General features: G+C 46.2%; 4 protein-coding genes across 4 annotated transcripts; all 4 read right to left on the bottom strand.

Moving 5' to 3' along the window:
- Positions 1–3,841: 3,841 nt before the first annotated feature.
- On the bottom strand, positions 3,842–7,442 carry N7478_002048 (bifunctional cytochrome P450/NADPH--P450 reductase; the record flags this gene model as incomplete). Its single annotated transcript, XM_056918262.1, has 6 exons — positions 3,842–4,224; positions 4,310–5,401; positions 5,455–6,441; positions 6,503–6,943; positions 7,006–7,251; positions 7,322–7,442. 6 exons carry the CDS (start codon positions 7,440–7,442, stop codon positions 3,842–3,844), a joined length of 3,270 nt encoding a protein of 1,089 aa, XP_056783873.1.
- Positions 7,443–8,759: 1,317 nt separating this feature from the next.
- Positions 8,760–9,914, bottom strand: N7478_002047 (glycoside hydrolase family 16 protein; the record flags this gene model as incomplete). The annotated part of the gene is made up of 2 exons (XM_056918261.1): positions 8,760–9,054; positions 9,112–9,914. The coding sequence occupies 2 exons, from the start codon at positions 9,912–9,914 to the stop codon at positions 8,760–8,762; spliced, it is 1,098 nt and encodes a 365-aa protein (XP_056783872.1).
- A 2,014-nt stretch (positions 9,915–11,928) lies between these two features.
- Positions 11,929–12,401, bottom strand: N7478_002046 (uncharacterized protein; the record flags this gene model as incomplete). The annotated part of the gene is made up of 2 exons (XM_056918260.1): positions 11,929–12,270; positions 12,399–12,401. The coding sequence occupies 2 exons, from the start codon at positions 12,399–12,401 to the stop codon at positions 11,929–11,931; spliced, it is 345 nt and encodes a 114-aa protein (XP_056783871.1).
- A 710-nt stretch (positions 12,402–13,111) lies between these two features.
- On the bottom strand, positions 13,112–16,098 carry N7478_002045 (GH92 family glycosyl hydrolase; the record flags this gene model as incomplete). The annotated part of the gene is made up of 10 exons (XM_056918259.1): positions 13,112–13,484; positions 13,556–13,648; positions 13,717–13,787; positions 13,842–13,930; positions 13,991–14,532; positions 14,586–14,676; positions 14,727–15,242; positions 15,304–15,424; positions 15,482–15,628; positions 15,691–16,098. The coding sequence occupies 10 exons, from the start codon at positions 16,096–16,098 to the stop codon at positions 13,112–13,114; spliced, it is 2,451 nt and encodes an 816-aa protein (XP_056783870.1).
- Between the last annotated feature and the right edge of the window lie 822 nt (positions 16,099–16,920).

Here is a 16,920-nt window from a genome sequence, read left to right as displayed (position 1 = left end):
TTATGGCTCACCGATGAGACGTAAGAGGTATAGGACAAGTAGCTGAGCCGCTTGTTACTTATAAATTCAAGTTATTGCCGATGAGCACAGTGCACAAGATATATGATGTCAATTGCACCTTGTTGCCCCAGCCTAGAAAGGTCGAAGATCATCAGTTCATGGCATATGAAATAGTCGAGATGTGCAGTAGCACATGAAAAGAGCCAGGAATGCACATAGAGCCCTATATCCCCTGCTCCGATCTTATTAAACCTTGCAAAAATCTCAGAGGGAGAATTAGGCAAGAGTATTAGGCGTCTTATATTTAGTTATTACTTCTTTGTAATCTCTATATTCTCCTTTGACCCTTAGATCTTTGTATCTCTAGAAGATAAGACAGCTGACGGTGCTCATAGTCGCAGGCTTCGAACGCTATTGGGCTTTCTTCGAGCATATACTAGCGCGAACGACCGTCTTTTTCTTGTAGCGTCTTTCTTTGGATTTAATACTATTTTTGATGGAATTCTAGCCAATGGAAAGATTAAAACGGGGGAGTGTGCAAATATGCCTTCATTCGAGCAGATTCAAAGCTGTATATCATGGGTCGATCACGTTCGAAATATCTCACTGATGGAAAATCAGAGCGGAGGGGTGCTGGAATGACCGAACAGGAAGCAATGAAGATTTGGGGCTCGAGGGAGCATATAATGGGTATCCACTCGTATTTGCGAGAATACTGAGCGATGTAAGATGCGCAGGTGCCATCTGTGCAGCTGAACAGGGACATGGGGAAATGCTTAGGAAGAATACATGAATGATCTGTCTGTCAGAGAATCACCCTGGAAATTTCCGTTTAATCAGTTTGGCACCATCTTCAATAGCTGCCAATGTCTAGCTATTGCCGGAGGTCACTTCGGTGTGCTTGAAGCCTTAGGCTCGGTGGTGAGAGACTGTTACATGCATATTCAACCACAATCCCCATTTGGCTATGTAAACGGTAGTCTACTGGGATTAGCGGCGTTTTTTTTTTTGGAAACAGAGAGATTTTTATTTACTGTAAAATGAGATGATGGCAACTCCCGGATGCAAAAGAGCTTGTTTCCGATCTGTTGAATGCTGTCAAGAGGGAAGATGTACGAGCCATCAAACTAATCTTGGAACATTTCGACGTTGATATCAACCACCAACTTCACGCCTCTACCCCAGATCCAGCTGAGGAAGCGGGTACGACAATCCTGATGTCTGCCGCAGAAGAGGGACATCATCGAGCGATCAAGGTGCTTTTACAGCAGCCAAATATCGATGTTAATGCCAAATCCTATTTTGGTGATACGGCTTTGATGGAAGCCGGCAGTGCACTCGCAGTTGCAGCTGTATGCAAACACTAGGATTTGGATATCAATATCCCAAATCTGCTGAACGAGACAGCTCTTGATGTTTTCATAAAATGTGGGTATGAAGGTGAGGTTGAAGCATTATCAAAACATCCTCATTTTGACCCGAACCGGCGGAATAGGTGGAATGAAACACCAATAATTACAGCTGTACGCTTAAGACACGTTCAAGTCGTTCAAGTCGTTCAAGTCGTTCAATTTTTACTGGGGGTCCCATTCATTGACCTCGAGCCTCGTTATAAAGATGGACTTACCGCGTTGGAGATCGCAACTCGACAGGATCACAGCCATCCCATAAGATTGTTGTCTGGATGCGCTGATAGCAGAGAGGTAGATCTGGCGGAGCTCATGGAAGATCTATCGGTGGCTATGATACCATTACTAATGGCCTAGAAATGAGATCATTGTTAGCGTCATTTGAGATAACCGTGGCTTTTTCCTCCTTACTTTTTGTGCAGGAAGTCAATGCTACTACCGCATGAAGCTTTTCTTGTTTTACTAGTGAACAACTCGCAATTTAGAGTGAGCACAGTTTGTCTATGATGATTCTCCTAGTCAAGTTAGAGTAGCATTTTGACTATTTAGCCCATAATCAGTAGTGATTCGTGAACAACTACTGGGCATTCTTGATAACTCCTCAAATGAGGTAAGTAAGCAGGAAAGGTGAAGATAAAAGAGGAAATATAGAATAAAGAAGCGGGACTTCAGTTGGCTGCTCTTTGTGCTTGGCGGAATCCTTCTGGGGCTGAAAATGAGCAGGGCGCAAATGATAAAATTGCTTCCACTGCACACCTTTTTTCGAATGTTACAGCCAACATTTTATGAATACTCATTACAGGTGGATCTTGAAACTATATCTAATATTTGCTTTTCTAGTTGACGCTGTTCTAGTGGCTCGTCATTCCCTCGTGGGACCGAATAAAACCATATATCACGTTTCGGATTATCTAGATAGGAAATTGCACTAGATTTCAGCAATAAGATCTATCTATTAAAATGGCGGCTGTCGAAAACTCGATTTCACCGATATTCAATGACCTGAAGGCAATATTTCATCCTAAATATCTCGTTGGTGACCGATGGGGCAGAGTTTCAAGAAAGGGCGTACGGATCGGGATCTATGTAGATTAAAAACTCTGCCCAGGGGCGGAAGTGAACAGCGAGTATGACGTGTTTTATCATGAGACTTTAATCAATAACATCATAGGCGTGGAATTGGTTCTATTTGGACATTGGTGAATATGCATGGGGCCGTTCGGGCGTGATTCTTCAAATATCGCCCCATTTGAGAAATTATCGGTAGCCAAGCTTTCTTAGCAAAGCTTGGACTTCAGGAGATCCGATTTCTTTTCCTGTTGCTTCTTTCAGTATATGAGTATGATTGCTCTTATCATGACCGAATTACCACTGCCATTGATAGTTCTCGGGAATATCGGGAAGGGCATCTTCAAGATTGAGATCCCGAAACAGATATTAGTCATGAAGTGGATTATTTCATCTAGCATCGCGAGGCTATGCTGCTTCTAGTTACGGCTTACATTCAATTAGTACCTCGGAGGTCTAAACCCTAGGCACGTGGCTATGTATGGACTAGTCTGTGGGGGTTAGAAGCAATTTCTGTGAAGGTTTAACATGTCCATGTTTCATACCCTTGTTCTAGATCCCTATTGCGGTCATATCAAGTGAGTAATCCTAAATCGTGGCTCTGTAGGATTTTTGCCAGAATAATCCTCAAGCAATGACGTGAGGTCGATTTGATGAAGATAAATACGAGCAATATCCCTTTCTTTATTCCATCAGCTCTACATACATCAGCACTCTACAATAACTTGAATACCTCGGCTCAATATCAACGCCTTCACTTGACAAAATCATTTTTAAACTCTTCGAAACCACCATCATGAAGTTCACGCTTTTCGTTCTGGCAGCCATGACTTTCATGACAGCAAATGCCGCTCCACTTCGCCCGAGGGAAACGACGCAAATTATTGACGGTGTTAAATACTGCACGGTGACCAGCACTGAAGACCCTAGCTGCAATGACCTCTACTGTATGCCTTTCCGCTTCCGTTTTATGAGAAAATAGTTTCACTGATTATCTTTTCAGGCACATTCCCATGTTAAATCAAGAGGGCTCATCCTCTCTTCATCCCTAATGTTGATCATGATGGGAACAAACTTGAATTCCACGAAACGACGACGATTTTCCTTTGTATATAATAAATAGCTATCATTTTGAAAATTGATCCAGAGCCAAAAGCATACTAAATTTGTAGATCTTATTGCTTATAAAGACAGTTTGCCATACCCGTTTCAATCTTTCGGCGAGACGCCAATGTGGCTCGATGGGCAATTTAGTATACTAGAGTCTTGTTGTTCACTCAATTTGTTTTTGATGAACCGAGTGAGGAAGACTTCATAAATTCATATACAAGTTCAATATGACCAAATAGGGTTGCAAATAGCCATCAAGTGAAAACATCTGTTGCATACCGCTCCTTCGCCCTCAACTGCTCGAAGAACTTGTCGGCAGCAGTATCTTCATCAAGATCATCATCTGATCCCGGATGCTCCCCAGTTTCCTTGACCCTAGCAAGCCTCTCGCGGCGTTTCCTGATAGCAATATCCTTGCAAACATCTCTCACCGCAGAGCCGACACTAGTACTACCACAGACATAAATATTCGCTCCCTTTCCAAACAAGGCAGCCAGTTCTTCGCCTTCCTCTCGCATGAGGTCCTGCACATGGCGACCCTTCTCACCGTCCGTCGGACGACTGTATACCCAACGTATATCAACAGCTCCGATTTCAGCCCATTCAGCTAGCTCGGCAGCATGGATGTCATCGAGCCCTTTGGTTCGGCAGCCAGCATATAGAATAGCCTTGGCTGGTTGCTCACTAGGATCGATATCAGGGGAAAGAAAGGGAGCTCTGACGTCCACGGATTCTCTCAGCGCGATCCATGACGAAGCCGCGGAAAGGAGCTAGACCACTTCCTGCACAGGCCATTATCATCGGAGTTTGTAGATCAACGGGTGGTTTGAAGCCAGTGCTTGATGGTCGGACGGAGATTTGGGCACGTTCACCGGGTTGAAGCTCGGAGAGGTAATTGGATGCGACGCCCATGTATTGCTCTGCTTCTGCGCTGTTGGGGTCGGAGGGACCTGATAGAGCTGGTGCATTCAGGACGGAAAAAGTGATTGTGCATTCGGAAGGGTCTGCGAGGGGTGAGGAAGAGACGGAGTATTGTCGGGCACGCATGGGCGGAAGCATAGCGAGAAAGTCTCCTATGGATATATTGATGGCTGGGTAGCGCATTAGAAGATCTAGAGGGCTGACACGCTTCTGAACAATCTCTGAGGTGAATCGGCTTGGGCTAGAAGCGATGTAGCGTAATTCAGCTTGGGTCTCGGCATCTTCAATAGCTGCATCTGCCAGTGCATTGAGGTCACGCTTTGACGCAGGCTGGGAGAGCTCCACATAGGTAGAAAAGAGCGAGAAGGCTGTGATAGGCGTGTCAAGGGGTATGCTTGGTGGTGCTGTACTCTTCACTAGCTTCTGGATACGAAGCATCGCATCCCAAGGCAAGTTGAAGCGCTTAATAGCCCGGCGGACGATTTGGTTGGGATTTATTGGTAAAACCGCAAGATAGTCTCCGCATTGATAAGTCATATCGGTCGGGAGTTTGAACTTGACCATTCTCTTTATAGGGACACCGGGTTGGGTCAATAGCTGATTTTCAACTACGAATCCCTCCTCCAATTGGAGCCCCAAAGTTGACGCACGAACTCCCGAGCTCACGTCAACTTGGAGAGATGACTTGTTTTTACTGGACTTATCCTGTTGTCCGCCGAATTTGGCTGTGATGGCGGGCCAAAATTGTGTCTCGCCCCAGCCATCAAAATCGGTGAACATATCTGAATTGGCTGCGTCGGCAAGTCCAATATCACAAAGCCTATATCCACCATTTTCTAGAGCGATATCATTAACTGCCTTAGGAACACGATGGAAGGTAGTAGCCCAATCATCTGCATATCGAGTTAGGTCGTGCGACTTATTCAGAGCCAGGAGGCGTACTTACGATGGCCGCAGCCAAAGACGGCATAATTGACACCTTCCAGATCATTGCCCTTGAGTGCGCTCAACCACTCAAAGAAATGAGCTGCATTATCAGGCGGTTGTCCCTCATAGGAGGCAGTAATGAAAACAACTGGATCAGTCTTGGGAATGTTCTGCATAGCCGAATCCAAAGAGTTGGTCGATGCCGAAAATCCATACTCAACAGCATCATCCGCCAATCTGCGCGCAAACGCCTCACAAGTACCCGTATTGCTACCATAAAAGATATGCATGGGTTTGAGATCACTGCTTATAGGCACTGGCTTCTGCTTTCTCTCCCGACCAGCAAATCCAGGATCCTCAACCGCGTGCGGAGTGCCGCTCAATGACATGCTTAACTTGGTGGGGTCAAGGCCTGCACGAAGGGATGCCTTCATTTCAAACCCCTTTGGCTTAATCGTGAGAGTTTGTTTGATACGTAGATCATAGCTGGGGTTGGCCATCTGGAAACTGAAATTCTGCAACAGCATCGCAACGACAAGTAAAGCTTCCTGCCAAGCAAATGCTCGTCCAATGCACCCACGCATACCATTACCAAATGGCTTCCATGCATTTTTGGGAAGCTTTTCGAAGTTCTCGTCCAGCATTCGCTCGGGCTTGAATTCTTCTGCGTCGGGACCCCATACCTTGGGGTCACGATGAAGTTTAGAAAGCACAAGAAGAATCTGTTCATCTTTGTGTAGAACATATTTCCCTCCGCCTAGTGTTACTGGATCTTCCTTGTTCTTTGTCGGGTGCGCGTGAATGCCATTGATGGGGACTGTTGATCTGAGGCGTAGCGTTTCGCGCATCACGGCGTTAATATAGGGAAGCTTAGACATGTCGTCGACCGTGATCTTCCGCTTGCCAATGACTCGATCCACCTCTTCCTGAGCCTTTTTGTAGGCTTGTGGAGTTTTGAGGAGGAAATAAAACAAAAATGAAAGCATTCCGGATGTTGTTTCATGGCCTGTCCCACTAATTAGTGCCACTTGATCAACTATCCTCTTAATCGATCAATTAATTCATACCTGCAATAAGAAACGTGATCATGTTATCAACAATCGAGTCGTCTGTCAAACCTTGTCCAGTTTGAGGATCACGACCTAGAATCATGGCGTTGAGAAGATCTTTTTGGTCTTGGGGGTTGTTTTTGCGTGAATCAACAAGCTCTTGCGAGAGCTTTCTCAAGTACTCGATATCAGCCCAGTACTTTGCATTTTCACTCGTGGGCAAATTGTTGAGGAGCGCCGGACGACGTGCCCGAGTCCCTGATCCAGCTAACAGGCCGTACATAGCCTCAACAAACGGATGCATCTCCTCGTGGTAGAAGGAATTGAAGCGCGTCCCCATCGCACATAGGGCAATTGTATCCAGTGTTAAACGGGTAAACTCATCTGCGACTGGAATCGGGGTACTGGCACCTTGTCGCGCCCACTTCATTACGAGCTGAGTTGCAATATCATACATCTCTGTATACGGAAGTGAGCACAAAGGATTTTTTGTATATGATTACTCGTTCAGATAGGCTTACCATCAAACATTCCACGAATTGCCAGTGGCCCGAACGCAGGAACAAGGACTCGATGGGCCACAGCCCAGTTCTCCTCCCCGGGGTAATCAGCAGTGAAAAGGCCGTCATTTGTTCCATTTCGAATTTGTTTTAGCGCCTCGGAGGCCCCTTTCGTAAATCGTTCCTCGTCACAAACTTCGTTTATTAGTTCGTGAGAACTGAGGAACACTCGGGGAACCCCTAATATGGTGAGTCGGAAAATCGGACCTATATTGGTGTCATGAGTATCATCATAATTTGCATTGGGCGCATTGAACTTCAACTTGTCAATATTTACCGTAGCTGTCCGCCATTAATTCAATACTCTTAATCGGTAGCTCCGGGTCAATATCATTAATGTTCCCCAGAAGGGGAAACCCCTTGGGTCCTGGAATGGGAACCTGTTTGCTTGAGCTCATTTTCAATCGATACAATGGCGTAGAAGGAAAGTAGAACAGAAAGAAATCAGCAAGGCCTAGCCTTTATGTAGTGCATGGCACCCGAGTAAACCCATCTGATCAAGGTGAGAAAACGGTCAACCCCGCCATCCTGTCTAGCATTCACCAATCCTGTAGACTCCTGCTTCCTGCAGCGCATGGGGGCCAGGCTAGCATTCATTGAAGCTTATCATAGTGGAGGGCGTCGAGCTCTTGTCTCGCGTTTGGACGCTGTGGACGCCTCGGCGTTCTCAAGGGCCAATCACTAACTCGCACTGAAGTCGTAAACTAAAACTCCGACCTATCCAACACAATTGAAAGTCCGGCCATTCCAGCGAGACTGCGAAGCTCGAGAAAGTTTTTATTGGCTCGGGAATACCAAGCGGGAGTCGGGACAAAAATATCCGTTCGACTGAAGGATCTCCCACACGGCCCCATCGTTATTGGGTTTTCCGACCCGTGGACAATTTATCTTGAGAAAGATCTGACAAGCCAATAATTAGTGTTCAAAGTAATCATGCGGTTGTTCTAGCCCCCACATCTTACAGCGTGCGGGGTGTCTGACATGCATTGCGACAAGTTAGTAGCTGTACTTACAAACGGACTGGGAGAAGTGCCAGCTACTTAATTCAAGGTAAACCTGACAAGACGCGCAAGATAGACCTCTAAGCCCAAATGTCACATAAATACAATATTTTTACTCGGTGAAGTATGGCAGGTCAAGCGAGCTACACGTGATAGTGTGGGGCGAAAGAAGAACAGCTCGGCTGAGTGATCGATGTATCCCTTTCTTGGATATTACAGTTAGCAGACCCTTGCATCATTGTGAGGAACGAATATTGAAAGAAAGACTCAATGTTTTGAAAGCAAAAAGAATATGTACAGGTCATGCGTATATGATGAAATGGCTTTCTAGCGCAAAACGAAGGCAAAAAAAGGTTGCTGCAGGCCTAAACAACGCCAGCGGAGTCGAACCGAGAAATGAAAAACAGACCAAAGAACGTATATCAACAGGAAGGGGTTGCCCAAACGATTTAGGGCAGATGCTTGGTTCATACGAGTCAAGGCGGAATAAAATGGTCATTAAGAGATTCCGTGACCACATTGCAGACGCTCACGGCGCGTGGTCGGGACGTGAACCTGGTGGAGATTCAGGTCATCATGATGGCGATGGATGCTTAGGATACCGGCATCGCATCGCAAAATGAACAACTTCGAGAAGCTGTTCAAGTTCGTGGCGACTTGCAGAAAGGGGTCAAGGGTATATCAGGTGTCGTTGCTAATGGGACAGTTCCCAATCTAGCTGACTTGTTTGTAGCCACTGTTTCTCCATTCACTCATTTTCCAATCTTGCTGGAAGTTCTGTGCATCGTCGCGCTGGCTGTTGTATCGAGTGTCGTCCAGGGCATGTTCGAGGCGGCCCTTACGGCGTTGACGCAAACACCACCATAAGAATGCACCAACCATGGCAGCACCAGCAACGCCAGCACCGGCGTAGACTCCAATGTGGGCGCCTTCGCCGAGATCAGCCCACTTCTCAGCCAATGTTTCCTTGGGCGCCTTGTTAAGTTCGTTCAAAACTGAAGAGTTACCACTATTAAAAGAGTCAGTTTAATTCCATTGGAGCGGGAAAAATATCAGGGGTACTCACGAGACGATATCAATACTTTGCCAATCACCAGACATGTTGCCATATTTGTACTCTTTGCCAGTGCTGAAGTCTTGAACATGCATACGCTGAACAGTCATGGTGAATGGGGCATCGTCCCAATCGACTAGACCTCCACCCCATTCAATAGTACCGTTGGACTCGCTCTCCAAGCCGGAAGGCCAAATACTCATCTTGACCTGGCAAGGAGTTTGGGGATAGTTCTTGCCGTACACGGTGTCCGACTCGGAGTAGTTGACTGTTCGGGCCAGAGAGCCATCAATCCACCATTCCAGCTTGTCCTGATCCCACCAGGTGGTGTAGTTGTGGAAATCGGTGTCCGCGTCTGCTACAGCGAAATTCTCACCACGGGTGTATGTTGTGGTGTTACCCTTGCCGAAGAAGTTGGTCTGCACTGAGCTGGTGTTATATCCAACCCATTCCCAGTCGATCTCATCAAGATCGTCAGACTCCAGAATGATATTGCTGACGATACCAGCCCCCTTGGCCATCTTCACCCATGTCTCCACACGTCCGAAGAAAATATAGAAGTTCGACTCGACGAGCAGGGCGGAGGTGTTGTCTTTGAGGGTGAATTCGGCTCCTTCATCGGTATAGGTCAGTGAGCCGTCGGTGATGTTCCAGATTTTCGAATCGACTGTCGAATTGAACCACCAGGTGTGTTCGGTACCGAGTGCTGCATCGGCAGGACAGGATTTCTTGGTCGGGTTACAGTTGCTAGATGTCTGGGCAACAGCGGTGCTGGCCAGAGCCGCAATAGCGGTGATGCCGAAGAAGTTTCTCATGTTGAGTACTGGTTCGGTTGCTTCTCCTTATCGTGGATATTTTACCCGGGGAAACAGATCTAATAAATGATTGGATACGAGATCAATATCTCGTAGTTGGTATGTGCTTTGCAATAAAGAGTGGATGTGCACTATGCGCACCAAAAATGATAGAAAAATGACAGGAAGTGGAAGAGACTGTCCACAGGCAGCAAACGATTGGGGAAAGAATATTAAGAAAACGAATGCATCGAAGGGAAAATGGGGAGAAACGCCACGGCAGGTGTGGATGCCCGCATTATAGACTAGTTTGTCTGCGCTAGCCTGTCTTTCATTTTGATAAAAGCAAAAAAACATTATTTATTTTATTTTGTTTTGTTTGGTTCCTGTGCGCCGTATCTTTAGGTACCTCGTACTCCGCACCAAAAGCGCACCTGGTTCTCTATGCAGTAAGGGGAAAGAGTACATGAAGATTACGCCGATTATTGTCAAGCTAGACTGGACCAGGTTTAAGCTAAACGGATCCGTGCCTGAGACTAAACCCCTTATAATCATAGTCTAGCCATATTTAGGACGTGAGCAGCCACAATCCAAGCCTACTTTATAAGAAATCCCGCTTATTGGCCGATCTTCTATTCCCGATTGGACCATGACCCACGGTTAAGTGCAGAATCAGGAGACACACAGTCCTGTTTGATTTGACCCTCTTGTGTCAGTTTGATTTTTGTGTATCCCCAAACACCCTGATGGTTTTTAAACGTATAATATTTCTTGCCAAGCTGTGCACCTTTATACATGTACTCCATAAACCCCATCTGTACATGTTCGTTGCATTTTCCCGAGCTCGAGTTCACGATCGACAAACTCTGACCTGGTTCAGGAACAAAAAGGTACAACCCCATAAAATTAACCCCGAGGCCAAGCCTTGGTCTAGACCAGCAAAGGAGCAATCCCAGCTGATATCCACCAGCTAAGTTCAGTCCTTATCTTTCCAAAAAATACTAAGGAACAAGGGGCAATAGAAACAGGTTTCCCATGCATGACTCCCGGCGCAATACAGAATAAAAACAACTCATCCTCATTTCCCCCTTTTTCAATTCAATTCAATTGCAGAATTAAATGGATCCTGTTTTCCATGGTGCGAACCGGAGACATCCGGTGGACATTATCCGCTTAAAAACCCCCACTCAAATCACAGAAAAGGAAAGTAAACCAAAGCTGTGGAGATCTTCTGCCCAAAAAAGATCCCTGAAATTTTCCGGACCCTGCCCACATCGTTCAAAGGTTCTCTATTTAAGGGACGTAGGTACTTTGATCTTGGACCATAAGCGAAAAATCTATCCACTTGAAAAGGGGGTATCGCGCAAACACGCCGTTATTCGCGGACTTTCCGAAATCTGACCAGGCGAAGCTTTGCGGCGTCGCGCCGTCGCTACGCCGGCTCTTGGACGTGACGTGGATGGATCGCTAGCTTCGTTCCTTCATCTTCGATTCGTAGAGATCGAGTTGTTGTGGCGTACAAGGATGTTTTGTGCGATCCCTAAGTACCCTTAGTCACTCTTTGTCCGCGTCATCACTCTTTATCTGAGCTCGCTTCGGGGCGAAAGTGGTCCTGGTCCCTGAGAAAAAGGGGTACACTTTACCCCTAAAAACCCTTCGGACTTTTTTCACCGTCGGCGCGACCTCGGGACCCATACAGATATAGTACATAGTTGGCGGAGACCAAACTCCGATCAGCAATCTAAACCGAGAACATATTCCAATTAAAGGATATTTGATTAAATTATTTAAAAATTCCAGGCAATCATTTATAATCGTCGAGTCATTCAGCTGAATCTGTAATTCCAATCGTGATTCGTGCATATCGTGCAGATTCTCGTGGTCCAATTGAACATTGCATGTTATGTTCCTCATACCCTTTTTCTCTGCCCTGAAGTTCATGGACAGCAATGAAGAAGAAGAAATCCCTCATCAAAAAGATATAACCTTCTTGCGCCCAAAACATAACTCATCCAGTTCGTAAATTCAGATTTCTTCATACCCGGTCACTGACATAGACTCTGGGTGGGTGTCGGACATCATCTCGGTATCTCCGTGAACTGCGCGTGCTGATAGGTTTCTCAACAACATCGACGTATGACCCAGTACTTCTTCTTCTCCGGCCTCGGGTGCGAGTCACTGGGGGACGATATCCGACGTCTGGTTCACGGCCACCACTAAATGCTCCGGGTAGTCGACAAACATGCCATATCCAGATGAGAAGAAGGGTGCCAGCAATAGATCCGATCACAATACCAGCTATGGCGCCACCGGATATCGTACTTGGACAACTATCGCCCCCAGATGCTCGAGCAGCGAGGCGCAAATCGATTGGAGCCTACATTGAGGAAAATCAGTCATCGATCAAGAATAATCATAATCGCCCATTGAGGATTGGAGCCGTGGTTCAAAGGTTGCAGATCCGCTGGGACTGTCTCAACTGCACCATGGAAACAATGTACTAACCATTTTGTTTATTGACACTTCTTTAGATCAGAATGGAATATTTGATTTTGTGAATAATAAATTCCCTCCTGCAGACTTTGATGGTGAAGTGTGCAGATACTGGAGACCCCGATCTAACAAGATGTCAGATCCTCGAGGTTAGGGACAATTATCGCAATTGCCGACCGAGAAAAAATAAGGAAACGATTTCCTTGGAACCTCCAGACAAGACTTGGACGTCTTATAAAGACTCATTCCTTTATTATGGCGCACTAAATCGCTTTCATTGTCCCAACCTCCTACTATCCCGCTCTGACGTCAAAGAATCGTCGTTCTTGGCAGCTTTGAAAAGCAGCGATCTGCTTTGTCCAAGGAAAGAAACCTGGAATCCTTGTTGAAATTTTCGGCTTTATCAACAGTCATTGGCCACTGGATCAATCAAAGGAAACTCAATCCTCTTGCCGAGGGATCCTGCGCTGGACAGTTCCAGTTCCCGCTTGACTGGTAACCCACATGCTGTTATGTACCCGTGGACTTATTATGCACGTCACAGCTAAGTGGGCGGTTAACTACTAGATGCGGGGCAAACGAGCTCAATTTACTGAAAACAAGAGAAAGAGAAAGTGACACATCGTTGAGATTGAATTCATTGTCATGGAATGCATCTTAGACTTTCTGCTTGCATACTAGCAATCTCTTTGACAAACTGCCATGAACTCAGCTCAAGCTTGGAATTAATTCAACTCCACATGGCCAGGGGACGGAGGTACATCCCCGCTTTCCCAGCCTTTCGCATCCTTACCAAGTTCAAACTCTATGGTTCCCCCATTGGTCATGACATCGTCATGCTCAAACCAGTTTTTAGTCCACTGCTTACCATTGATCTTCACGCTTTGCACGAAATATCCATCATCCAGCCCAGTGGCTGAAATGCGCAGTGTGTTGTTTCCATTGATTGTCATGTTCATATCAGGAAACCATGGCGATGAAATCAAGTATACTGGTTGCGTGACAATTGGATAGATTCCTAGCATCTGCCATAGAAGCCACGAATTCATGGCCCCCGCGTCACTGTTACCAGGAATACCATAAGCGGCATCCTTGAAGCTATTGTCGGATTTAATTAGTGATGAGTCTGATGATTCGATGAACACTGGCAGCTCATTGGAGGAACTTACTATTCATTGGCGAGACTGCGAGACTGTGCGACACTCTTGTGCTGTTTGTTGATATAGTTGTACAAATAAGGCGTGGCGAAATCGGGCTCGTTTCTGGAAAGAAATGATTGGTTAGTACTAGGACTTATTAACTTGGACTTAAACATAATTTAAACACGTACCCAATGTTCATTAATGTGGTGATACCAGCACCGTTCGCACCGAGGTTCTGAATGGACATGTTTGGTTTAAACTACCGATGGTTAGCTTGGAATGACTATCTTCCCTGGACCTGGATGTAATTTACCATCGTGTCAAGACGTGACTCAAATCCGTCCGCTCCTCCCATATGCTTTATTAATGTCTTAACATCATGTGGCACCACGAATGAGTACTCTTAAGACAACGAGTCAGCTTTTCCATCCCAAATTTTATGGATACATCAAGACAACCTACCCCATGGAACTCCCTCATATGTATACGAGCTCCACTCGCAATCAAAGCATAGTCGCGGGTCATAATCCGAAGTATTGAAAGTTCCATCCGAAAGCCTAGGAGCCAAGAAGCCAGTAAAGTTCAAGCTCTTCACGTTTGAATCCCAAATGTTTTGCCATCCAGCCGATCGGTTCAGATATTTCTGTACATCACCCGGTGCTTCGCCTTTCGCAACTTGACTCAGAGCAAAGTCGTTGAGACTGTACTCTACAGTTCGAGAAATGCAGCGTGTGTTGCGGTCCTCAGAGACGTAACCGAGCTCTTTCCAGTCGTCTAAGGCACCCCGACCCTCCTTGGTGCTTGCAGTGAAATCTGTAGGGTCGAAGGTATTATAAGGGGTCACTTCGGCATCTTTGACCATTGCCGCGTATCCATCTGTCCAGTTAATGGCTCCTCGAAGTCCCTTAACGTATGCATCGGCTAAGACGTTATCGGAATCCGAGCCACCCTGGACAAGGCCGTTCCAGTTTCCGGATCGTCCATCTGGCATATACCCCGTGTGTCTATAAGGGCCTTGTTAGTAAAGGAACATTGTCTTGATGAAAATATAACATACCTCCAAATGTCAATTAGAGAACGGATCATAGACTCGTAGTACTCTGGTTGGAAAATATGGTAGAAGCTGACAGTACAACGGAAAATATCCCCTGCAAGATAGTCAGTATGCGTTCGTGGCAACGGGTCAAGACGAACTTACACATAGTGTAGAAATCATCCCAGTAAGGCTCCTCCGACTCCCACAGTGGATTCTCGCCGGAGCGATCAGATGGCATCAAGTGAATGAAGTACAAGGAGCTATATAGCAACCTAACATGGGTCATATTTGCCGAGTCGTCTAGCGCTACCTGGACCTTGTTGAAGACATCTGTGTTCCACTCCTTAACTGCGTCGGTCACAGTATCATTCAACTTCCAAGATGGAATCTCCTTCTCAACATAAGAGCGAGCTCTTTCCGTTGAGATGGAAGAAATTCCCACGCGCGAGACAACATGAGAAGCAGATCCGGAGTTCCAGCTCATAAGTGCACCGAGGCGGCGGTTCATTGGGCCCGATGTGACCTTGTTTGTCTTGTTGCCGTAAGTAGGGTGACTGATGCCTCCATCTGCTAGATTCTGGTACTTGGGGATAGGGTCTGTGTTGACACCGCTGAATGTCTGGGCCTGGTTTGGGGCTTGGGAGAATTCTCCATAAAAGAAAACCGTAAAAGGTGCGCCTTACAAATAGTGTCAGTACATCTTATTTTCGAAATGTAGTTAAAGACTGGATAGACCTACCGTTGTTCCATCCGCCGATGTACGTGCCATATCCACTGTAAGCTTTTCCATCGTCCTCGATTTGGATCTCTCCAGCGACATAGAACTGGCTTCCTGAATCACCAGGCGATCCGGGGAGATACTATGTAATATGATCAGTATTTTTCAGGTAGAGAAGTGAAATCCGGTCACAACTCACATGAGAAACATCGATAAGAACATGCTTCTCACCAGCAGGGAACGAATAATCCATGATACCAGCATGACGCGACGCAGAAAGCTCAACAGTAACACCACTCTTCAACTGAGTCTTATAATACCCCACACTCGCAACATCATCGCCAACCTAAATTATTCCATCCATCCATTAGCCAAATTCCCCAAACGAACAAACAAACAAAAACTCACTCTGGGCTGACTATAAGTCTGATTATCAAGTATATTAACCGGGGAGTGAACAGAAGTCAAAGGCATCTGAGCAATCAACCCATACTTCGGTGCACCACCAGTCCCACTCTCATGCATCATACTAATACCCGTAACATTTCCATCCGGCGTCCATCCACCATTAAGCACGGCCGTAGACCAATTCGCAGCCGTCGAGTCAATTCCAACCTTAACAACTCCGAATGGACGTGCACCTCCGACAAAAATATCACCTCCTCCGAATCCTGTACCGTCCGGCCCTTCGGAGCCTATGAAGGCATTCACATACTGTGAGCGATCTACCGAGGCAGCTTCTGCTTGTACGGTGGCAGTGAGCTGAATCAGGCTCACACCCAGGCCTAGCCAGGGGAGCCGAGAATTCCACAGCATTTAATATATGCTATGCTATGGGGTGAGGTAAGTGTTTATGTGCTTACACCATGAGATTGATGGAAAGGGTACATGCAAGGGAGTGCGGCTTCCAACTTCAGTTCTTATACATTCCCCGGCGCGGCGATGACCTCCGATCCTTGCCGGGCTGGTGGAATTCTTGTAATTTCAGTAATTCTTCGTTTCCTATAGAGGAATAGATTCGCAAAAGCTACTATATGTCATTGTTTGTTACCTAGGTAGTAGTAGATTGTCGGTTTACCCCGCATCCTGCATCCATGCGCATGGTATATTGACTGAGACTGGGTTGGGAATCCGGCCATCCGTGCTCCGTGGGGGCAATTAACCCGTGGACGCCATGACATTTTTGATCGGCAGGGTTGGAGAAATTCGGATGTAACACTCGATGGTACCTTGGAGTCAATGGGTGCTTATGCTTATGAAATGGAAAAGAGCCGAGAAGTGGGCCTCGTGGAGCTTGGTGATCGATATGATCAGTGCAATGAGAATTATAGTTTGGGGCTTAGCCTAAACATGGGGTCGGTACATTCCAGCCCGACAGCTTCGGGGAATGATCTGAGTCTGTGGGTTACTAGTATTGAGTTGATGTAGTTGCTAGCGCTAGCGCTAGCAAAGCCACGCTTATCTATGTGTATGTCCAGCTGTAAAAGAAAGAACTTGAAGGAGAGAAAAAATGTTCATTCAAAAATCCAGATACTCCTAACCCATGATATCATCAAAACGAGCAAGGAACCTTATCCAGCCAGGTGCCTATCCATGGATGCTGAAGGAAACAGGGAAAGAAAACATGCAAAGCTATCC

Source organism: Penicillium angulare (genome assembly GCF_028827245.1).
Source record: "Penicillium angulare strain IBT 27051 chromosome Unknown utg000002l_segment0_segment0, whole genome shotgun sequence".
Lineage (NCBI taxonomy): Eukaryota > Fungi > Ascomycota > Eurotiomycetes > Eurotiales > Aspergillaceae > Penicillium > Penicillium angulare.
This window is presented reverse-complemented; position numbering and strand designations above follow the sequence as displayed.